The sequence below is a fragment of the Pholcus phalangioides genome, unplaced genomic scaffold (assembly GCF_987345545.1).
Source record: "Pholcus phalangioides strain wild (caught in Gottingen) unplaced genomic scaffold, Ppha-v1.0 ptg000015l_1, whole genome shotgun sequence".
NCBI classification, from domain to species: Eukaryota; Metazoa; Arthropoda; class Arachnida; order Araneae; family Pholcidae; genus Pholcus; species Pholcus phalangioides.
In genome coordinates, this window is record NW_028301608.1 from 45,930,331 (window position 1) to 45,956,022 (window position 25,692).

At 32.9% G+C, this 25,692-nt stretch overlaps 1 protein-coding gene across 1 annotated transcript; it reads left to right on the forward strand.

Moving 5' to 3' along the window:
* The first annotated feature begins 3,140 nt into the window (after positions 1–3,140).
* On the forward strand, positions 3,141–24,731 carry beta-Man (beta-mannosidase). The gene is made up of 17 exons (XM_089243620.1): positions 3,141–3,228; positions 3,328–3,540; positions 4,968–5,114; positions 6,298–6,446; positions 7,234–7,436; positions 7,565–7,635; positions 9,324–9,511; positions 10,650–10,809; positions 13,262–13,566; positions 13,747–13,829; positions 15,056–15,246; positions 16,837–17,019; positions 18,221–18,318; positions 19,833–19,977; positions 21,138–21,346; positions 21,485–21,679; positions 23,783–24,731. Exons 2-17 carry the CDS (start codon positions 3,411–3,413, stop codon positions 24,035–24,037), a joined length of 2,712 nt encoding a protein of 903 aa, XP_089099746.1. The 5' UTR covers positions 3,141–3,228; positions 3,328–3,410; the 3' UTR covers positions 24,038–24,731.
* Positions 24,732–25,692: the final 961 nt, after the last annotated feature.

Sequence of the window (25,692 nt, forward strand, 5' to 3'; positions counted from 1 at the left end):
TCTAACGAATTGGTACGTGTTGAAATTGTGTGTGTAACGAACCTGACGTGAAGTTTGTTTCTGTGTAATGCTTGTTGTGTTTCCATCTGCCATCGATTTTTCTAACTATGAGTGAAGTGTAATGATTGAATATTTGTAACGTTGTAGGCCTGTTGCTCTCAGTAGCGAGACTTTTTAACGGGCAGATCGACTCGCATTCGCGCCTCGAAGTTGGGAATCACACAGAAAACCAACTTCAGCCGACCACTACTATGGTGACAGTGGGGTTCGAACCCGGGTCCTTCCGAGCGAGTCCGTCACTATGACCACCCGACCACCATAACTGTTATATTCTTGGACTTCTTTTTTTCTGTAATAATTTTTTTAAAACGTACATTACATAAACATTTACATTATATATATATGCATTTCTGTACAAAAAACATTGCATTTACTGTATGTATAAACATTCTCAGCCACCTCGTTGGGCATTTTGCCTGTTGTGGCGTTGTATTTGTATTTGTACTGAAATGTACCAAGAAGTCACAAAATGTAAATAGGAGCGGCTTTTGATATTAAAATGGTGTTTTTGATGTTATGGTGCGGTAGGATGTGAACATGTATAAAACTCCGGCATATCCGGCTTTTCTATCACTCAGCCCACGCTTCCGCCACATTAGGCCAGATAGTCCGGAATCTACTTGATGATTAATTATTTTTTTAATCTAACCTTTTTTCCAGAAATAGTTTTCCTTTCATATTTCATTCATGTTATTATCTTTATGGTTTTCATTCTTTTTTTAAAATGAAAAGATAAATAATAAGTTGCGCCGGAAGTGCGTGTGTATGTGTGTACCTAACAGTCTGAGTGCGTATCTAGTGCTGTGACTGATTTTTCAGTGCTGTCATCTCTATTTCAGAAGTGAAGTGAGTGAAGTGATTGAATATATGTGCTGTTTGTAGGACTGTTGCTCTCTGTTGCGAGCCTTTTTCAAGAGGAGATAGGCTCGCGTTTTCGCCTCGAAGTTGGGAGCCACAGAAAACCAAGTTCAGTCGAGCCCTACCGTACAGTTTAAGAAACACTGATATAATTTATGGAGTTAAAAAATAATTTCAATCCCTGATTTAAATAAAGAATAAAAATTCAAGGTGGCTTCGTTTAAATAAAAACAGCGCATTTTTACAAAAACATTGGGATGGCCAAATTCACGTAAAAATAGTGGAATGTCCCTAAAAATACGGGACGTATGGTCATGCTAATAATTTATGTAGTTTTCTTTTATAAAATATGGTCAGCTTTATTATAAAGGTTTCGATTTTTATTGTTTACAAGTTGTTGGAAGCGCACATGGAGGAATGAATAACAGGAGGTGACGCGACCAGCGCCTCCGTTGAGAAAGCATGGGGAATCTGGGTTGCCAGATGAAGCCAGTGATCGCTCTATTAAAGGGACCAAGTAAGCCCAAACAAACCGTGGCTTCCCGTGCTTTCCTATGAGAAACATCCCCATTTTTAAAAATCATTTAAAAATTTACTATTCACTTTAGGAACTCGATTTTTTTTTCTCAAATTCTTTGGATATATTTATACAATTGAACGAGAGCTTTTACAATTTTAGTTGTTATTTGTTTTCGAATATCAACTTCTACAACATGGAACCTTTTGCAAAAATAACCAAAATTTACCCATATCTTGTGCCACAAAATTTCTTCTTGGCATTTTAATTTTAAAAAAATTATGCCAAAACATGTAATACCTCAGTGCTGAGAGAAATACAATGTTTAAAGACACTTGAACAAGCGGTGTTTGAAAAAAAATCTGCCTTTTTTTGCGAAAAACATATTATATATGCAAAACATTAGCATATATAACGCTTTTCAGCTGTTTATATTAAAATATTGTAGAAATATTTCTCCATTCCAGGCAAAAACTCGACGAACACATACACAATTTTAGATTTCAATTTAGAATTCAATTCGAAACTTTTTTGTCAAATTTTCGTACACGTACCACTTTAAAAGCAAAGTAATTGGTACAAAATGAAGAGGGAAAAAAAAAGCCCAGATTATTTTTATAAACACTATAGGCCAGAGAGAGATGACTTATCGCGGCAAGTAAAAAAAAGTTTTTTATTTTTTAATATTTTTTTCTCAATACATCTACATAGCGGAAAGTTCGGATGGGTGGCATATATTTCCAGTAATACGTATTCAAGAATATGAGACTGGAACGGAAGAAGGGTGGCGAAATTCGTTCAGCCTACAGGCAGCAAAACCATAAATACACAGTGGCGGAGGACGCTCGAGCACTTCCAGTACTTTGAGGCCATAGGCGGAGATTGACTTGAAAGTCTGGGGGGGGGGGCAAGGTCATTATTGCTGGGGGGGGGCACGATGATGATGATGTCAGCTCATATATACATTAGATCAGTCGACTCCACCTTTGCCCCCCCCCCCGTATCTCCGCCCATGTTTGAGGCACGGGGGCGGCAAAATGCTGTTTGCCCCGGGTGCCAAAAAGCCTAGCTACGGCCCTGTCAGAAGGTGCTCGAGCACCTCAGGATTGATTCAGAAATCAAAATTCTTCATGTAAAGCTTAAGACGAGCGCCCACGGGCCTCAAACACTTTCGAAATGTCCCGGATCTATGATAATGATGAACGAAACAAAAAGGCAAAACAAACAGTTAAAAGAAAAAAATTATGAAATTGCATTTTATTGCAGCTTCATATTATTTTAATTAATCATATTTCCATAGATATTAATGTCATACATCGAATTTTTAAAATAAATTGAAGCACTGAACTAAAAACTTATGACGAGTTGAGAGTGAAAAATGATCTTCCCCTTTCAAAAATAAATTAAAAATATAAATACCCCTTATACAAGGATAAAGTTTTATCTCTCTCCTTTATGGGATCATGTAGATTACCTGAAGACGCATTAAACAGTCATGGTGCTTAAATTTATTTAGTTATTAATATTTTAAGAGAATTCGATCCGGCAAAACACATGTTAAGTATAGGGAAAAGAGCGGTTTGTTTGGGCTTACTCGTCAGCCCATAGGGTTGCCACAACGGCTTCAATTTTCGTTCCTGATGTCACCTCCTGTTATTCATTCCTCCATGGGAAGCGCAGTTACTAAAACTAGCCACCTGTATTACATATGAGCGATCTCAGATAAACATTGTTTATCATCAACACGGGATTTATAAAACAAATTGATATGGTCGTCTGAAAGAAAAATAGGGGTTATGAAATCACTCTGAATTCATTTCTTTTTTTTTTTTATACATATTTTTCTCCTCTTTATCATTTTTGTGTAAATTTTCCACTCATTTGAATTGCAGGTCATTTCCACGATCCAATGAAATGAAGTCGTGTTGTCACATTTTTCCTGCAGCTTCCTCTTGAAATCATCTCAAAAAGGAAGATGATGGTGAACATCCAGGTGCTCTTGATCTCGATGTTGTTGCCCTCATCGTTGCAGCAATTCGCAGTTTTCAAAACCGCAGCCATCCTGACTCTTGATGGAAGTTGGAACGTAAAAAACAGTAATGGCAGTAAGTTCTTATTTATTTATTTATTTTATATATATATAATTTTCCGTTATTTGGCAGAGGCGTATTTACAGGAAGAGGGACCTTCTAGGAAAAAGTGATCAAAAAATTAGTAGAATTTAAGAGAAGCAGTGAAATTTTTTGTGACTCACCATAAATCCGCCTGTGTGTAGGGGGGGGGGGGGGGATCAGGTCTTTGAGCGACCGAAACAGTGATCTGGCCATTCACATGATTGCATGTGAATGGCCAGAAAGTGACGTTAATAATGAGGGACAAAGTCAGTGATCAGTGAGTCACCCAGAGATCAAGGAACCAAAAAGTGATCTAGAGCATGTGAGTGACCAAAAAATGTGCAAGAGTGTGTGTCACCAAAACAGTGTGCAAGCATGTATGTGACCAAAACAGTGTGCAAGCATATGTGTGACCAAAACAATGTGCTAGAATGTGAGACCAAAACAGTGTGCAAGCATATGTGTGACCAAAACAATGTGCTAGAATGTGAGACCAAAACAGTGTGTAAGCATGCGAATGACCAAGAAAGTGATCTTTGATAACCAAGAGAGTAACCCAGAGCATGTGCAAGCATATGAGCGACCAAAGAATGTGCATGAATGCGAGTGACAAAAACAATATGGGAGCATGTGTATGTGACCAAAGCAGTGTGCAAGCACATGAGACCAAAATAGTGTGCGAGCATGTGAATAACCAAGACAAGGGGGTTGTTCAAAGCATGACCAAAAGAGTAACCCAGAGAGTGAGAAAGCAATCTAGTGATTGAACAAAAAAGGTGATCTAGAAGCATTGTGGGTTTATGGGAGTTACTAAAAGAGAGATGTGGAGAGCGAGGGGACCAGGTCAGTGAGCCATTAAAAGTAATACCAAGAAAGTGTAAGCAAAGGAGTGACCTATAGTGTGAGGGAACTGATCTGTGTGAGTGATAAAAAGAGTGGCCAAAAAAAAAAGGTTCATGTATGTGAGGGACAAAAACAGTTGCTTGAAGACAAAGTAATATTTACAGGGGCAGTGGGGGGTGGGGGTAAGCAGGCTATGGATCAGTACTGTAAATTTCAGGGTGAGTGGTCAAGAGAACGAAACAATAATTTGCGAATGAGGGCAAAACCATAAATCCACCTCTGATTAATATGGATCGTTAATGGCAAATCAAATTCACATCATTTAGGATTTGAATCCAAGTTAATTATTATTGAATGACAAATGGTAAGTTCTATAGGAATAATATAGGCTGCTGCAAAACATCTAAATTTTTCCAAGGCCACCTTAATAACTGGTTCTTTGGAAAGCTCATCCCTTGATAATAGGAAAAATTTGAGACAATGGGGAAAGGAGTCTTTCAGGGAGGGGTTTTTACAGGTATCAATCACATATTTAAAACTTTGTCTCAAAATTTGATTTGTCAAATTTTTTTAAGGTATTTCTGTGCAAGCAACTGTGCCTGGAGGGATTTATACAGACCTCATGAGAGCTGGAAGAATCGGTAACCCATACTACAGGTTCAATGATATTGCATATAAATGGATTGCTCAAGAAAACTGGACTTATTTCCGACAGTTTAGTGGTATTGTTTTTCATTGCATACTTCCTTTCAAGCATTATTTCAAAGAAAATTATTATTTTATTAGTATTGTGAGTGTACTCATTATTGTAGCTAAAGCTTTTTCAATTCATCTATTTTTTCTTCTTTCTTTCTATTGTTTTCTTCTTTTACGTTTTTTTTTTCCATCAATTTTTTAAGTTTCCTTTGACACTGCATTTGCAAAGGTTGTACTTTATTATTGCCTCTACTTACAGAAAAATCCCTGAAATTGACTTATATAGAGAACTTCAATTAATCGAGTATGAACAGGGATTTAAAATGCACACACACACACATAATTGATACCTTCTGATTGTGAATCTTGCAATCATGCATAACATGATTGACCTTCTTCTACCAGCTCTGACTACCATGGAAAATTATAGCCAAAAAATAACCTTAGACACCCCCCCCCCCCACACATCCTGCAGTTGATTGAATGTAAGTCAGTCTCCCATTTGAAAAGTCTCTCCACATAGGTCTCCCTGCAGAGAGCAGGCAGACCTACAACATGATACTCACATAACTTGCAAATTTAAGCATTTACCATCTTCCAAAATATGGAAGACAGATGGCAGCACCAGCAAGAAAACGACCCCAACACAACTCCTGCAACATAAATATGACCAACCTTTTTTATTCATTTCCTTTATTCCCATATACTTTTCTGAACATTTAGAAATATCAGCTGAGTAAATATATGAAATCAGTTTAATTTATTTAAAAGTTGAAATTAATTTTAAGTTTTATAGTATGAATTTAGAAGAGAATTAAAATATATTTCTGATGGTAATTATGTGGAATTATTGATTGATTGGAATTTATCAGAAACACTATGTATGAGAAGATTAAATCATGGTTGCAGTTTTCTTTCATTTTCCTTGTACAAGATTTAAATAGTTTTAATGATATATAACAGATAAAAGGTTGTATAAAGCTGACATAAGAATTTAAAAATTCATACCATTAAATATAATGCCCAAATGAGATTAAAAAAAATGCCAAATATAAAATAATCAGTGTGCAGAAGTTATAATAAAATAATTTCATTTTTCTCAGTTATTTCCTTCATTCATCACAATAATTGTTTTGCCATGAGTAATGTATAGTTCTTTTTTCTTGTGTATGTATTATAGTGTTAGGTTTTTTTTTCTTCTTTTGTTAGTGGAATGTGAAATATTACAAAAGAACCGGATTATCTTAGTATTCCATGGCTTAGACACAGTATCCAGCATAAATGTTAATGGGAAGTTCATCGGTAAGACTCAGAACATGTTTACTCGCTATGAATATGATGTCAAGGATATTTTGAAGGTAGCTAATTTATTATTGTGTGTAAAAACATGTTTTCAGTTTTATTTATTTGTACCAATATTTGTATATCATTTATATGTCGTTAGTAAGCCTTTTCAGCACTTTACCTTTCTATATATATATATAATAAAGTTTTCCATAACCTTTTAGTGGTTTTTTTTTTTTTACAAAGTATGTTTTCTTTTCTTAAAATAGAATATAGTTACACAGTTTCAATTTGTTTTTGTTTACTGCTTAACATTCATACTATGAAATCTGTTTAGAGGGCCCACTTTATAAAGAGATATATTTAAATATAAAAAAAAATTCCAGTCTCTAATTTTTTTGTACGCTTCTGTTAAACTCTGTTCATCCATTCAACATGAAAGATTTTCTAACAAACAGTCAGTGGCCCTCTTGGAGAAAATTTTTATAATTTTGTGAAAAGTAGAGCATGTAGTAATCAACAAATCATAATAATCATGTGATAAAATGTGAAAGTAAAAGAAAACTCTGTGCCCTATCATTCTACTATAATACTTTGATAAGCCTCTTCAACATTCCATCACCGAATTTAATTGCTGAGGAAATATTTATATTATGATATAGATGAATAGGCAATTCAAAGTTTCTTCAAACCAAAATAGGTTCAAACCTTCTTTTTTTTTTTCACTTTTCATACATTATACATCCATTAGGGCAGTATGGTATGATTCAGTTGAAGTTTTTAAAGAATTCTTCAGTTTTCCTTGCATATTAATGAAAACCAATGTGAATTAAATCACTTCACATCCATGTATATTTATAGGCTGAAAATTCTATCAACATTTCTTTCGAGTCTGCAGTAAGTTATGCTGAATCAGAGCATCAAAAGCAGGTGCTGCAGTACGTTATCCCTCCAACTTGCCCGCCTCCTGTACAAAATGGAGAATGTCATGTCAATTACATAAGGAAGATCCAAAGCTCTTTTAGTTGGGATTGGGGTCCATCTTTTCCTTCTCAAGGAATATGGTGTGTATAAATTACCGATGATAAATTATTATGATTCATTAAAAATATGTAAATTGAAATGAGTTTTAGGATCTTCATTTTTCTTATGTATCTTTGAGAAAATTATTCATTTTTTCTTTAAATTTCAGGAGAACTGTAGAAATTATTGGATTCGATGCTTTGATTATTCAGGATATTACTGTGTTCTCTTCAAAACAATGTTAGTATCTTCGTCTATTAATCACAATTCAAGTTTCAGTTTGTTTGATTTTTTTACTCAGTATATTTTGTGTATGCTTCATTTATTCTCTCCTGTCTAATAACATGTAACTATTTTATTTACTATTCTGGGTTATCTTCATTTTTACTGATACAGATTTGTTTTTATTGTGAAAATTAATTTTGTAAATGTTTGGTGTAATAACGGGGGCTGTAAGGAAATAATTGTCTGTTTTAAAAAGTAATTCTCTAATTTTATTAATTTTAATTTAATTTAATATCAGTTTGTCAATGTCTTTCTTAAATTTTACATGAAGAAAATTGTGAATGAAAAATTATTAATTTTGTCATATCATAAAAACAGCAATCTATTCATAAAATGTTCACTTGCTACGAACATGTATTTATATCATGATGTTGTACTGAGCTTCCTTTAAGAGAAATTCAGTATTATCCCTAGGTAATAAAAGAAGGTGCAATAATAGTATTACCCCAATTCTTTTTATTATTTTTAGCAATTTGAGCTGATCGGACAAAAATACATATAGGCCTATAATGTTAACAAACAGACACTGATTATTCAGCAAATTTTATCTTTTATTTACTAAAAAAATTTAACCCATTGCAGCTTGGTGCAATATGTTTTCCACCATAAAAAAATTAATAACAACTTGTTTGAAATTTTGATATCAAAATTACATACACTCCAGAAAATAGATATTTTGTAGAGCTGAAACTCCTAAACGCCTCATTGAAACACCTCTAAAACATTTTTATACATTTTTACAAAACTTTCAAAATCAATAAACATTAATTAAAGAAAATCAGTCTCCAAACTGTGTGTTTAAAGGTAATTTAAATTTATTCAATATTTGAAGGAATTAGTTTATTATCCCTTTGTTTTCTGGAAATTTTCCAATGTTATATTGTTTGCTTGAATGTTTTTTCATCATTGGAATCATCTCTTTTTATGCAGGGTGTCCTGTAAGTCCTAATTCGACCTTTAGCTCATCAAATATCCTTCATAGAGGTATAATTTCAATTGAATTAAATAAATGCTCGAAGGGGGTACAAAAATTACACGGTAGTACCAGTTTTGAGAGAGAAAATACAATTTACTCAAAATAAAAAAATCTAAATTTTTATATGAACACCCCATCCTAACTCAATTAAAAAGTTGTTGCCTTGTCTCTCCTGAGGCCAACAAAAAACTTTCATGTTTCTCAATTCAATATTTGCTGAGATATTTTAATTATATTGGAGAAAATTTTGGAAATAACAGTGTAAATGAGTGAAAAAAGCACTGACCATTAGTTTATGCTGTTCTTTCTCTAAATTTTGAATCCAAATGTCTCAATGAATATCGAAAAGAGATAGGGCAATAATTTTCTAATTGGGTTTTTAGGACAGGATGTCTATATAAAAATTTAAATAATTTATTTTGGGATATACTGAATTTTAATTCTCAAAACTGATATAGAGTGATTTCTGAACACATTTTGCGCATTTTTTAAATTGATACCATATCTCTATGATGAACGGTTGATGAGATAAAGATTGAATTAGGACTTGCAGGTCACCCTGTATAGTTTGAAATTCCTACGTACATTCATAACATAACAACTTACACTTTTCATTCATATAAATTTTAAATATCTTTTCAATTTTATGAATCCTTTTTGGTCACAGTTATGGAGAATGAAATGCCTTCTTGGATGCTTGATGTCAATTTGTATCTGGAGGCAGCAAACAATATTCCCCAGAATTGTACCATTATTGTATATTTGGATGATTCAGTCATTCATGACAGCAATATGATAATCAATATTCAAGACGATCTCACTGCTCATGTTCTTATCTCAGTTGCAGTCCCTCAGGTAATAAGCATGCTAAATGATATTAGAGCTAATCATTTTTTTTATATGGTATGATTGCTTATCGTTTGTTTTGACCATAGCAGCAATACAAAAAATTAAAACTATATGTTGCATGATTGTTTGGTTTTATCTGTGTATTTTTTCTATTTTCATGATGTTGTGAGATTTTAAATTTCGCTCAATAAAATTCCCATCACACAATTTTTAAGTGTGTTCCCACTTACAGTCTAACCCTGATTTTACAAATAAAATAAAATGACTATTTTATTCGTTAAATCAAGGAAATTGTGAAATATCAGAAGCATAAACACTCAAAACGGAAAATTTCTAAAGCAACTTCCTTCGGGGTTGCTGTTACAACTTATTTCTGACAACAATTGAAAAATATGTGTAAACTTGAGAATAAAATTCAAGATGCATGAAAAAATTGCTTGATATTTTGATTAGTATGTTCAACTTTTTTTTATCAATCTCTGTCAAAATTGTCATTTTTTTCGCTAATGGAAAAACGCTTTCTCTTCATATGAACCTTCATTTTTTGCTTGCCACGACAGAGCACAAACTTGACGCATCTTTATTTCCCTACAGAAATCTAAACATGCAATTAGCTCAATGTTTTATAATATTAGTATACACCAATTGCCCACTGAAACGTTCCCATGCCCACTCCAAATAGCTTTATTGAATTTAACTTTCCTTTACTTAAAAAGAAGTCATGTTTAAGATGTCGTACTGTCCTGGGAACAAATCTCACTGAAAAAATTCTCTGATTAAGATTACACAAAAAGGAACCGATTCCTTCTCTTTTTTGTTAGTCTCTAAAGTAAAGCTGAAGATCAAGTACTAGGAAGTCAAGCCTTTGGATTGTGGTGACGAATTTTTAAGGTCACAAGAAATTAGAAAAGAAATTCATTACATTGATGGATTTTTGTTCATTAAAGAAGAGTTTGACCTCTTAATTTTCATCAGAATTTCAGAAAAAATCCATTAAATCAAGGAATTTGTCGATTGTGTATTATAATTTGTATACTGTAAATCTACTTGATCATCTGCATATGAAAGATTTAAAATTACATATATTCCTCTGTATATTTAAAAATAATAATAATTGATATTATTTTCCTCATCTCCATTTTAGGACATGCCTATAGAACAGTGGTGGCCAAATGGATTAGGTGATCAAAAACTTTATCAACTTAAAGTTATGTTATCAACTGAACAAGAAAAGACGTACAAATCTGTGAGAATTGGATTCAGAAATGTAGAGCTCATCCAAGAGCCGGTCCCTAATTCCTCAGGTACATTAATATTTATTGCACTATGTGTTCATTGATTATTAATTAAAAACATTCTTCCCCCCCCCCCCCATGTGGTCAATTTTTTTAAACTAATAATTAGCTCTTTTAACGTGGTGAGGACTTAATTTTTATTTTATTTATTTATACAATATTGTTTGGCCGAAGCCTATACAAGAGGGTGCGGTGATGGGATTTGACATAAGCGATTGATGCTACATACAAAATCAGAGATTGAAGTACTGTCTACAGAATTTTATGGAAGGTTGTTCCAATCAATAATTGTACATGGAAAAACTATACTTGAAACAATATGCGGATGGAAGAAAGGGTTTCACTTTTTGGGAGTGATCGAATCTATTGGAAAAATTAGAAGATTTGAATACAGTGTCAATTTTAAAATAGCCATGGATAATTTTAAAAAGTAGAGATAGGCGGGCAATATATCTACGGGAGGTAAGTGGGTGGATATTAAATATTGTATATTATAATCTTACAAAAACAACTGAAAATGTGTTATACATATGCGTTCTGTGGTAGCACTGGAAATAATCTATATTGGAATGAGACGAGGGAAAGTAATGTATATTTGCTTATTGAGTGGAGTCTATGCTATCTGGGATGACTTTCTAGGAAAGCTGATGAATATATTTCTTAGAACAATCCTTATTATTTTCATATAAAATCAGTGAATATCCTTTTCATACAAGAAGATAAAAGATGACTTTTCTGTAAATTCTCAACTAGTATTCGTCTCATGTATAAACTATCTCATATTAGTTTATATCTTATTAAGTATGTTAATCTTCTTCTCATATTATTAGCTTCAGCAATCTGAGTCAGGGTGTCTACTATCGTGAAAATGTCACCAAATCCAGGAAAAGTGATGAGATAAGAAAGAAGGTTTTCATCACCAAAACCCAATAGACACCTGTGATTGTGCAGTGGTGGCCAAATAGCTTTCTCTGGTTTTTTTAATTTTGATGTGTGAATGTGAGTTTGTTTCGAGCAGCATAAAATACCAAGGATGTCTATTGATTTTATTTATTTATTTATACAATATTGGTTGGCCAAGGCCTATACTAGAGGATGCATTTGATGGTGACAGGGGTCACTCTCACATCACAGTGATTTTGCATTTATGATCATAATCGTCACCAATCTCAACTAAATGTTTCATTTTGTGAGCAAAAGAGTTATTCTACTGAATAAAAAGTGTGAAATCACCAATGTCGTCAAAAAATGAGTGTTAAATCACCAATGATGTCCTCAAATAAGACAAGGAAAAGTCACAGAATTTTCCTTCAGGTATATAAGACACCCTGGTAGTGAACTTCATTTCAAGGTAAAGTTGTGATAGGCATAGCAATGCTCCAGATGCCAGTGACTGCTGTTGACACTCATTAACCCCCCTTCACATACAGACTTTTGGCAACAAATTGGGAAATTGGGTTATCTGTATTTGAACTATCAGCGATAAATCTCAAAAAACTGTTTTCTGTGTTCACATGTTAGAAATAGAAGGAGAAAAAGTAATGCAGTAAATTTCTCTTTTACACTCCCTTTCTAACCCTCCCCTTGTGTTCTCTTTCTCTTATATATATATATGGGGGGGGGGGGGGATCGTTAAACAGGAGTACAGTCAAACCTTGTTAATGAGTCACTCTTGGGAGAGCAAAAATATGACTTAGTAAGCGGAGTGACTCTTAAACGGAGTGACCCATAGCTGTGCCGATTCCTGCCTGAAGACAATTGGGACTTCCAAAAAGTGACCCGGTAAGTGGAGTGACTTGTTAACCGGTTGACGCACTAACGAGGTTTGACTGTATGTAGAAAGAACGGGGAGGTAGAAAATAACGTCTGTTCATAGGATTATAATGAAGCTTCATGATGATGGGAAAAATAGGTAAAAGAAATCAAGGAGTGCTGGAATGGATTTCTTCCATTTGCGTTAGGAAAAGATATCTCATACCCGATCATTAAAGGAGGTTAAAGAAAATAATTTAATCTATTGAACAAAAAAAATCTTTAATTTTCAAATCTTAATTTGATCATTTTTTAATCTTAATTTGATCATTTTTTAATCTTAACTTGAATAAATTTTAATTTTTCTGTTTCTTTTTTAAAATTATAAAATGCAAGAAATTATGAATGGCAAATGATGAATCATAATAAAAATATCTGAATATTATGTCACTTTTCGCTATTACTATGAAAGTTTTGACAGTTTGGCTGTCAAAACTTTTGTAATAAAAATATATCGTCATAAAAACAGCAGTCTTTATATAAAATGTTCATTTGTTATAAACGTGCATTTATATCATTTTGTTCAATATTTATAATTAGAGACAGGTGTAGCTTAATATGTTCAAATAAATGTTTAATAGTAATGAACAACTAAAATTGATACTTCTCTAAAATTTATTGGAAAATTCTTTGAATTTTTCTTAAATAGGTCTCAGTTTTTATTTCAAGGTAAATGGGGTTCCGTTCTTTGCTAAGGGCTCAAATTGGATACCAGCTGACAGTTTTCCAGAACGGATCACTCCTCAGTACATACGTAATCTGTTGCAGTCGGCAAAAAGTGCAAACATGAACATGATCCGAGTATGGGGTGGAGGAATGTATGAGAGTGATATATTTTATGACATGGCAGATGAACTTGGTATATTAATTTGGCAAGATCTGATGTTTGCTGTGGCACTTTATCCATCTAATGCAAATTTCCTGAATTCTGTTGCTGAAGAAGTTAAGCAACAGGTTGGTTTGAATTCTACAAAATTTAACTCTCAAGATTTTAAATTTATCTTTATTTTTTTTCATGCCATGTAAATTTTTTTTTACATTTATTTCGCTTTAAAATTTCTATAATCAGAATTTCTCTCAAGAATATCTTCTAGAGTGGTTTCCAAAGTTATTTTCATGTTTTGTGTATCACAGGTTCGAAGGCTGCAACATCATCCATCTATAGCACTTTGGGCAGGAAACAACGAAAATGAAGAGGGCATTGCAGCACATTGGTGGTGAGTGTTATGGTAGCATCTAAGTGTTGAAAAAAAATTATGGCTATTATATTTTCTGAGGGGCTGTTGAATAGTCTCTGCTCCTTAACTAAAAGAAGACGCTTCAATTGCTTTATTCTGAGGCCTTGAAGGAATTGACCAGAAGTAGACAAGATCCAATCCACACCTTTTCGTTTTGTAGCAAGTAAGTAGCCATGTTTATAACACACTGAACAGACGCAGAGGGATTTCCTTCAACCCCCCCCCCCCCCCAGACTGGCCAGTGTGGAGGACTATGACCATAAAACCCTACGAAAATAAACATAATATTCTAAATTGGTACCCCTGTAATATTAGGCACCTAAGAAGGTGCCTTCAAACAAGATGGAGTGATGAATTCTGAAAGATGACGCTGAAGTAGGCTGGATAGCGGAAGCATCAGACAGAGAAAAATGGAAAAATTTTGAGACCTACATCCAGTGGTGCTTTAAAAATGGTTGATGATGATGATATTTACTGAGCTACACTATAGAAACCACATATTGAGAAAGAAACGTTTATTGAAAAAATATGTAATCATCTGTCCTTCTGTAAAATAATGAGTCATTAAAATTAGTCTATCAATTACTCCTATACCCCTCATAATTAAAATCTGTGTATGAACTTAAATCAATCTTCTTCATAAGCTGAAACCGTATGTTTCAGCTGTGTGTTAATAAACTAGATGTTTTGTGTTTTTTAATCTGCTATATGATCATGCATAACAAGAGTATTAAAATTAATCAAATGAAATCAAAATTATAATGTATTATAACTATGGAAAAACTCACAAATTAGATAATAATTGTTATCATTGTATTCTCTTTTTTTCCGGAGGTATAAATATGTGTACCTTTCATTTTTAATGGTTTTAAATGATTTTTAATGGTTCTTTTTCTCATGTTAAGATTTGGTGCATACATACTTGTACTTAACTCAAATGGTCCTAGTAAAGATATCGACTCAAATTAATTACTTTTTTTTTTTAAAAAAAAAGGTCACAAATCAATAAAAAAGTTTTTAATAACGTTTTGGCTCTGGTATGCAGAGGGTATACAAGATTATTATTATACAGGACATCTTTAAATGAAATTTTTGCCATATCTGAGTTTCACTTCAATAATATTTGCTTTAAAAATTGATGAATTCTCTTCCAAGAAATATTGATTAGTAACTTACATTTTTTGACATTCTCATTTATCTGTTAGGCCTGTTGTGACACAAAATCTTGAACAGTATAAAACTGATTATATTGCTCTATATGTGAACACAATAATGCCAATTGTAACCAAAGAAGATCATAGTAGACCTTTCATTGTATCAAGTCCGTCTAATGGAGAAAAAACAAAAGAAGAAGGATGGATCGCATCAGACCCACAAGACTCACTTTATGGTGATGGTAAGTAACATTTATAAATATCATAAAAAATGTTGTTTAGTCGTACATACGGTAATCGTGTGACTTACTTCTGCAAAACTATCCTGATTTTCCATCGAAGCTTGCTTGAATTTCTAATTTTCACTGGATTTGTGGGTGAAAGTAATTTGCATAACTTGTAGCAATATTTGTGACTATAACTATTCATTGCATATATTTTTCATGTTGAATATTTTTTGTGAAATATGCATATAATTTAATTTACTGCAAAATTATTGTAGGCTTTATTTCTCACCAAAAGGCAATTTTTAAGCAATTTTAGATGTAATTGGCAATTTTTTGATGATTGTGGGAGATGCTATGCCAGTTAGGAGATCCACTAGACTACGACGTCAACTACACCCAGACAGCGATCTCGTACATCTGTTTAGAGAAGAGGAAGAAGAAGAAGAGCCTGAGTAGTCCAGAATAGTTTGATCCACGCTTTCTTATCGAAAAGCTGGATACAGGCAGCAATTACTGACGAATGGCTTTGGACCAAATCAAACTACACGGTGCAGCGATTAGATCAACCCAGCAGCAGATTGACAGCTTTCATTGATGTGATAGTTACTGATCCAATGAAAATCCCTGAAGAGAAGCAGATCAAATTTTATCAAGAACTATTCCCGATTATGACGATTATTACGATGATTTTGTGATTTATAACCTGTGATTTACAATTGTGATTTATTTACATGAATCACCATTTTTCGATTACAAATTTTATACTTGTTTACTGGCGAGGTGCGTAATGGCACCTGCCCATGTATGTAATATATCTTTCTCAAGATCAATAAATGGTTAGGTTTTCCCGGAGGCACCCGAGTCCCCAGGGACAATGTGTTTATATCACTGAGTGTGACAGAGCCTGGGTGTCTCTCGGTTCCTATCACTATATCGAGAGGTCTCATGCTCATCAGATGCCACCAAATTTATGCTGTTGGTGGCATCTCTATTAAATTGTGTTGTTAGTAGCAACATAAAATGCATTTGTACATATTTATTCACAACAGAAAATTATAGTTGATTAATAAAATTCAGTTAGTTGATCCAAATTGTAAAGTAGTTTACCACACAGCACTTTTGTGTACTGCAGAGAAATTGGCATCATAGAAATTTCATGAACACTTTTCAAGGGTAGATAGTACAAAATACTAATGCTATTAAACACTCTCAAGAGAAAAAAATTCTGTTAAGGAATTTAAAAATTATATTGAAGATGATTTTGAGAAAAATGTAGAAAAATATTGTTGTAGCAATTCAGAAATGTTCTCAAAAAATTTCATTATAGAGGGATTTATCATGGTATTTATCGCTGTATTGAGAGGAATTTAACCTTAGATTATAGACATTTTCAAAGAAGATTGGAAAAGATATTTTTGTAGAGGGATTTATTGTTATATTGAGTGTCACATTGTAGCAAGCTGTCGCTGTATATCAGTGTTTGTGATCATCTGAATAATGGCATAATATTCCTGAAGAAACATAAATAAGTCAGTTTGTTTCATTATTCTAGCTTCAGTTTTTACTTTTTTATTCTAGTTTTCTTTATTCTTTCTTTTATTCCAGTTCACTTCTATACTTATATTGCGGATTCTTGGGACTGGAAAACATATCCAATACCCAGGTTTGTTTCAGAGTATGGTTTTCAGTCATATCCATCATTTGAAACATTGGCCGCCGTATCTGAAGCAACTGATTGGACGTATCCCAGCAGTGATTTTTTGAGCCATCGCCAACACCACATGTTTGGTATATATTATGTAGATTCGTGTGCAAAATTATTATTAAAATGTTTAAGTGGTCATAATGAGATGGAATTAGAATGATTAATGTTCTTATATATAGTCATGGTTATATCATTCAATTAAAAAATCTTGTGTTCCATCAAGTAAAAAAAATATTTCTTTGATATATTCCTTAATTAAATAACAGCCAAGTGAAGAATTTGCTTATGTTTTGCTCTCAAACGTTTGAATCTGGAAATACCTTCAGAAAGAACGTTTTGTGATAACATTTTTCTCATTATCAATTCATAGCATTTCATAGCATATGAATATGCTATGAATATGTAATATTAGAGGAACATATATGAATATGTAATATTCATAGCAATTTGCTATGAATATTAATACTTATATTATGTATCATCCAGTAATTTTAATGTGGTATCATAGCTTATATTCGTCTTTTTTTTTTTTTGTAAACCTTTAAGCAGTATAGTAGAAATCACTGAATAGTCTTTAAAATGACAAATTTTTTTCTTAAAGTAGGCTTTCTTTTGATTTTCAGCAGGTGCAAACTGGAGGGGGGGGGGGTATAAGGAAAAGTCTTTCACTAAGAAATCAGCTTACAATATATCTAGGCTTGTCGATGTTTAAATAAGAGGCTTTTAAGGAGGCAAGATATCTCATTAATGCTGTTCTAACCCTTATAGCAGCAATCCAGAGATATCTCATCTAACTTGATCCGCTTTATTTTGGCAATCCCAAAATATCTTCGGGTCTTAAAACGCTCCTATTTTGGCAACCCTGAGCCTAGCTACCATTGCAAGTTTTCCTTCTTCGCCTCCCTAGTCCTGTCAATAAACTGCTATCGAGTGGAGTCAGCTTTTATTTAAAGTCTGATAACAGAATTGGAGATAAACGATCTTTTCCTTTATTCTTTGGTAGTATAGGATTATTGCTTATACTACAAAAATATCAGAAAACAATCGTTTTTCCTCTTCCTTATTTTTTCTATTATTATTTTAGTGTTGGGCGCAAGGGAAGCTTCAGCTCATGCCCAGTTGATTTCTTCTATCGCAGTTATAATGTGCATCAAAAAAATTTTAAAAACTGGTTAATAGTTAATTTCTTGAAGTCTTTCCTTTATAGTGATGTTGAATTTTGAAGCTTGAATAGCATTTCTGATTGCTGTCTTCTCAAGTTCACTTTTTTTTTTAATGTTGCAGGGGATCTTCAAATTTCAGAAATGATTGCTAAGCATATGATTCTTCCGTCTCTTGAATGTGGAGTTGAGTCATTCAAAGACAAACTTTACCTTTCTCAGGTAATGCATTTATTACTAGTGCCTGGAAATTCATACGACATACCTATGTTTTTTTACATTTTTTGTTAAAATGGAAATTTTTCGTGCCATAAATGCCAATTTTAACATTTCCTTAAGTTTGTTCTTGAATTTCAGGGGACTTGTTCAATAGAACTTAAATATTTTGAGCATGGAGAACTTCGAAAGGCTTGATCTTTTTAAAATCTCTAACTCAGTTTTAATTATTATCAGAAAGAACCCCCATCCTACGATCTTCCAACTTCATTTAAATGCAAATAGTGCAAGTGTCTGAGAGTTTTCTATCTCTGTGTTGCTTTGCATTAACTTGGCTTTGGCCGGATGATGTTAGATATAAATATTCTTCTTTCACACAAACACTGCTATGTATGAGAGAAACTGAGAAAAATTAGAATTGTTTGTTTGTCCTTATAACGCATCTTACTTCTGCATTGGATAGCATTCATTCATTCAATCTGAACACAACTCTAGTCTATCGCCATGGGCAATTTACTACCAACTGAATATTGATGTATTGGATTGCATATGTATAGCTGAATGATCACTGTCCCAAGCGGTCATTAGTTGACCTCTTGGCTCACCCTGGCCGTGCAGGAGGTTCTGCCCCTGGGGTTCATTTTATTTTTTTTACACCACAAACAACCATAGAAAATTATTTTAGATATTCAGTATTCAACTGATATGAAATGCCCTCAGGGTCTTGTTGTAGGTGCACTGAAAGGAGCCCTATAAAGTCATTTTCTCTACAGGCTCTGTATCTGGTATTGCTTTCCCTGGAATTGACCTAATCCTGAGGGACCACAATCACTTTATTCTTAGCATTAAATAATGCAATTATTATAAGTAGTTATTCAAAGTAAGTGCAACCAGTTTTAGCCAGGTTTCGACACTTAATACCTAGGATTTTAGTTATTTTTCCATTAATTTTAAATGTCTTTTTTTTTATGATTAAACTTCCGGACTCTATTCATTACTTATTTCTGGGGTCTTATTTCTATTGGTCTAGTCAAAATTCAGGTTATTTTCTGGATTCTTCACAAAATTCCAAATCTGTAAAATGATCTCTTCACCGAATGCAAATTAATAAAACCATAAATTTCATGTTTCATTTCTTTTGCGCAAAATTAACTAGATTGTTTTGCTTCCTCCAAAATTATTTACTTTTTGCAAATTATGTGGATCATTTTAACAAGAACAAAACCTATACAAAAGTCTGAACAAATGCCTTTTACTTTATTCTGAATACTAAGTGCTATGTAAGTTAAGTATCATTCAAAATGTGAGCAATTAGAAATAAATACAGTGATCTCTTACTTACATGTTTCTCTCAGTTGATGATTTTTTGCACTCCCAATCAAAGGTATAGGCTAATAATGCTATTAACATATGCTCCTCTCTTACTTATGCATCTTTTTTTTTTCTTGTTTCCTTGCACTGAGGCATATGTGGGTGAGAGATCACTGTAATTTCTACCAAATCTCTCTCATTTACAACAGATAACTCAAGCCATGGGAATCAAGACAGAAACTGAAACATATAGGCGTAGCCAAAGTACTGTGGTCAAAGGTGAAGGAATGACAATGGGAGCCTTATACTGGCAACTGAATGATATATGGCAAGGACCATCGTGGTCTTCTATTGGTATATGCATTTCTATAAATATTTTTTTCTGCTCCATTAATTTCATGTTGTACTTTTCAAAAAATTATGCTACGGAACTGCTGCCTGTTCATTAACTGCATACATATAATTTTATGTTCCTGTTTTTTATAATGATTCACATAATTTAATTCCATACAATATTGTATAACATTCATATTTAAGGGCCTTCAATTTAAGTAAATTTGAAGAATTTACTACATGGTTCAAAATTGATTTTTAGTGTCATCCCTAACAGGCAGATCTTTAACCACAATACTTACATAGCATGAATATTCGGGCATCTGCCATTTTCTATTCAAAATATGGAAGACAGGTGGCGACAGCACCAGAACATGCACAGCCCTAATGAATTAAATATGTAGGTGCCACACATATGCTTGTACAACATGTTCTGGCAAGTACTAATTTGTTAGAAATTTCTAGGAGAATGTTTCAAGGTGCATGCATGATTAAGTAATACTAGTTGTTTACAATAGTTGATTATTGTACTTTTATCTATACTTTATGAAAAGCGTATTTGAAAGACTCAATTCCCATTATAACATGACATTCCCCCTCCCCCCTCATACCAGAAGCATGAATATGCAAATTTTCAACTTTTTGCATTTATCAGCTGGTTGGATTCCTTATTTTGTTATCTAAGTTTCGCCATAAATGTGAATGTTTAACCTCCTCCCCCCTTTGCATGTTACCAAACACATTAGAGAAATGGCACTCATTGAGTAGCATGGATAGAGTAAACATTCAAACGTCATTTCCCATGTTTTGGAAATTTACACATTCAAGCTTCTCCATGGGAGGGGGGGGGGAGAGAATTATATTTAATTTCTTTTTAAACAATTGTGATCAAAGGTTTCATGAATAGATTGCAATTTCAAGAACGCTTTGAATCAATAGAAAATGAAAACACTTGTTTTGTGATGGTTCATTCAATGTAAAGTTATTCAAAACTATATGGACAAAGATAGGTTTATGGTCTTTAAAATTTTTAAAACAAAATGTCCCCAAAATTTTTAAAATCTTCAATCAGCAAAGCAAATACTGCAGGGAAAAGGATATATCTGTTATCAAAATTCATAACTTCACTCATATAATTATAATATGTATACATTTAATTTCTTCTATAATTAATCTTACAGAATATGGTGGAAAATGGAAAATGCTTCACTACTACGCAAAACGATTCTTTGCTCCTCTGCTGGTCTCACCATATAATGACAATGGCTATGTGAAAGTATCTGTTATATCAGATTACTTGAAGCTTATAAAAAATGTATCACTAAACATCTGTGTTTATAAGTGGTCCACTTTTAACTCTACATACTGTGAAGTACATAATTTTGACCAGGTAGTATCATTATTATCTTGTAAAAAAAAATTAATAAAATTGTACTTATTAATAAAATTAATAAATACTATTTGAAAGTGTACTTATCTGCTACTAAAAAAAATTATGATCCTATAACCTCTATTTATAATTTTTCAGCCTCCACTCATGGCTCAAATAGTCTACTCAAAGAATGTAACAGATGTTTTGCAAGATGGACAGTGCCATTCTGGAAAAGAATGTCTTCTCTATTTTACAATTCAGTCACAAACTGGAGAAAAGCTACCCACAAGTAATTTTCTTCTTTTATCGGAGCCAAAAGATGCTGTGGGTCTCTCACCATCTGTAATCAACGTGAGTTACTTTCCATTTCATTCCTTGTATCTAAGTGAAACAATCATTTGTTAGATAAGGAAAAAGTAATTAATTAGTCATTTATAATATGAGGTTTAAATGCAAGCATGTGTTTGGGACTAGTTTTACCTTTGAAGGGCTGTAGGACAGGTTCCACCTGTTTAAATTTTTTTTATGGGTTTTGGAAAAATGTCTGCCCTTCGAAAGGGTTAAATTATTATGACTCAAACAAAGTATAATTTTATTTCTTAACACGTAAGTACTCAAGTTTGTGCCTTAGAGGTTTTGTGGCTTTTGAAATATTACCATAAATAAATCTTTTTTCAGACTCTTCAAAGTAAAATGTGGATCAAAAATATCCTCCAGAATATCTGAGTTTGATAGGTTTCGGTAGTAATTCCTAAAAAAGGTTTTCTTGTTTGCTCAAGTTAGAAAGAGGGAGGAGAGAGAAAAAAATTAATAAAAAGGAAAAACAGTGCAATAGATAAGAGTACTCTTTTGCCCATACTCCCATATAATGTATCTTTATACATTATATGGGAGGGGGGAGAAAAAAGTCACTAAACACACAGGAGTATAGAAAGAACAGAGAGGAAAAAACCAAATTTTATTCATAGGGTTACAATAAAGCTTTGGGATGATGAAAAAAGACATTAAAAAAAACAGGAAGAGCTGGAATGAATCTCTTGCATTTGCGTTTGGACAAAATATCTCTCTGAGGAGAGACTTAGACTGAGGAGTTAACTTATGAACAAGAAGTAAAACATGACATTTTACTGAAGAATGAAGAAATTTTTTCCAATAATGAAAAGATCAGTGATAAAGATTCCTATTTTTTCTGCGGTTGAAATGGGGATTTTGATATTGATTCATCAGTTGTTGTTGTTTTTTTGTTCATATACTTTTTTTCCATACTTTTATGAGCATGAAATAATTTTGATCAATTTTTTTATAACCTACAATCATTAACCTTTCGAAATGATTAATGATTTTTGGCATACATCTCAAGAAAAGTTAGTCTAACCTTTCAGGCATTGTGCGTCTAGTGTTTTCCAGGTTAGCATGAATGCTCGTGATTTGAAAGCATTTGTGTATTGTAACAGTATGTGGAACTAACTTAAAGATTTTGAAAACAATGAAATTATGAAAAAATTCATCTGAATTATTGTTTTTCAATTTAAAAATCATGTTTTTATTTACAGAATATTAGGTTTAGTCTGGAATCTATAACTTGATGTCTATAAAATATATCATTGCAAGAAAAATAACAATTTCCGATTGATATTAAAATTTTACTATTGACTTTTGTTTCATTAAGTGTATTTTTTAACTTACATTATAATTTCCCATTTTCATAACAAAAGTGGCTAAATCTTTTTTTGATTTGAAACTTCATGGATCTTTGAAGTAAATACAGAATGTGTGTGATTCCACCATAAATTCATCTAAGTGGAATTCTTTCTGAAACCACAAAATTGAAAAAAACATCATATTAGTAACTAGTAACAAAGGCAGTCCTACAAGACTAAAAGACAACAGCCAACAGCACAATTGCGAAATTTTTACCACTCAATGTAACTAGCTTGATGTAATAAGACCAATAAAGTCCTTGGTGCACCAGTTGCAATTGCGCTTAGCTTGTGGAGGACAAAAAGAACATTATGGGACAAAAACTTTGTGATTATGCCTCTGTTTTAGCCTTGTTGGACTCAAAATAATTCAAGCAAATAATGGCACGTATTCTGTGTAAATACAGTAAAACCCCTTGTAATGGACACCCTTCAGATGTGGTCACCCCTCTGTTAATGGTCACCCCTCTTTTACGGACAAATTTTTTTGTCCCACTGGTGTCCACAAAGAAGAGGTTTTACTGTATATCGTGTGATATCTTCTTATTTTGCATGTATTCTTTAACATCCACACATGAAAAAATCATTTTAGTAATTGTGGACATGGCAGGCTTTTTTACGGTACATCCAATATATACCAGATGGGTCCATTTTTTTGTAAAGTTCCATGACTATACTCCATGTCCAAAGGATAATAAATGCATTATTTATTCCCGTACTAAATATCCATGCTAATTGTTTGAATCATTTTTAGGTTTTAAATGTTCAAGGTCCTTTCACATCTGCGAACTCAAACTTCACATTCCTCATCACTCTTGCAGCAGACCATATCTCTTTATTTGTATGGCTAGATGTGACATCAGATGTCGAGGGTCATTTTTCAGATAATGGCTTTATATTACTCAAATACATGCAAGAAGTTTTATTCTATAGCAGAAGTGAAATATCATCTGCTTCCCTGAAAAGCAAAATCACTGTTAAGTCTCTGACCGATGTTTGTAATAGTTGATATCAATTTCCATGTATAAGAAAATTTCTTCAAAAGCAGAATATGTTCATAACATGAGTAAAATTGTTATAATTGTGCTAATGCTTCGGTAAAGTAGCTGTGAGAATAGTTGCTTCTTGTGCTTTTCACAGGTTATTCCACTTATTTGATAACAATAGGCCTATATGTATAATTATAGTCATGTGTGCTAATAGCTTTGACGAGTTCTTCATTCACATTGTGAAATGTTTTGCCACAAATTTTAATTTATTTAAAAATACAGGTAAGTGAGAGGTTAATGTGGCCATGCTAAGCTTCAGTGATTTTTGCTGAGGCCTGTATGATAAATTCTGGAAATCACATATAGAGTAAAAAAAAAAATACTTGTGTGTGTGTGTGGAAGAATTGTTAAAAGAAAAAAAAATAACGATCCACAATATATCACTATGGAAAATATGAAAAATTTGTATGTATTTTTCAAAGAGTAGTTTCTCAAACCTTCCTCTTGACTATATTACCAACAGTTGAAGATAATATGGCCAATGAAGTCCTCAATGTACGTATCTAAACAAATAACAAATTTTCGCAAGAACTTGAGGATTTAAAAATGTTATTCAGCTTAGAAAACTTTTAATTGAAAGTTGAGTACAAAAGAATTTTACTTGTCCAGTAAATAAATTTTGTAAGCTTTAACTAAATCAAAATAATGAATCACAAAAATTAAAAAAAAATTAAAGGAATGAAGAGACACATTTCATAATAAATCCTTTTCCTTTTTTCTTAGTGGATAGAAATTGGGGAAGGGAGACCTAGAGACCGGGATCTCATAAAATTTCTGACACAAAATTCAATGCTCACACATATGCACAGTGAATCTACCAAATGTGGCCATAAAACCAACCTCTCAAATATTCTAAAGAAACCTACAATGAATGCTGTTGAAAAAGCATTAAAACCTGTACATGTCATGATTAACAAGCTAAAGTTGTGCTATAATGAAACCTAAGAAGAAATGAAAATGTATCTCAAAAAATTACAACCTGATTTTCTGAATCAGGAGAACTGACACGAAACTATGTATCACCCAAGCAAATATATATATATATATATATATATATATATATAGGTCATGTGTTCAAACAGATAGCCACAAAGCATAAGAACATGAAATTTTGAATTCCTTTCGAAATAAACAGATTACAGAAAACTGGCCATATTACCATCAGACGTTATGAGTGATCTGATATTGAAACAAACACCATTTGTGTATGTTCAGTTATACCATGCATCTTCAACCTGTTTCTTCGGATGTTCACGTTCACTGGGATGCCCAAAACTGCTCAAATGCTCAAGATTACCTGATTTGTTACTCGTGAGGTAAGGGGTACTCCATAATCATGCACTCCATTCACAACTATTGTCATTATTGTTGATTTGAGTTTGAGCTATGCGAAAAATGTTTGCCATATAACAGGGGGGATCAACCTTTCTCCCAGCCGTGCAACTATTAATGTCATATATGATGTGCATGCTCGAAGTTTTTATGCATTAGGTGCCATGGGTTTGCCACCCTTGCCATATAAGCTGTTGTTTTCTCTGCTGATGGGTATTGATAATGCTTACAAGTCAAAAATATTGAAAACATTCAGACTTAAACAGTTTGATATCTTGTTCTT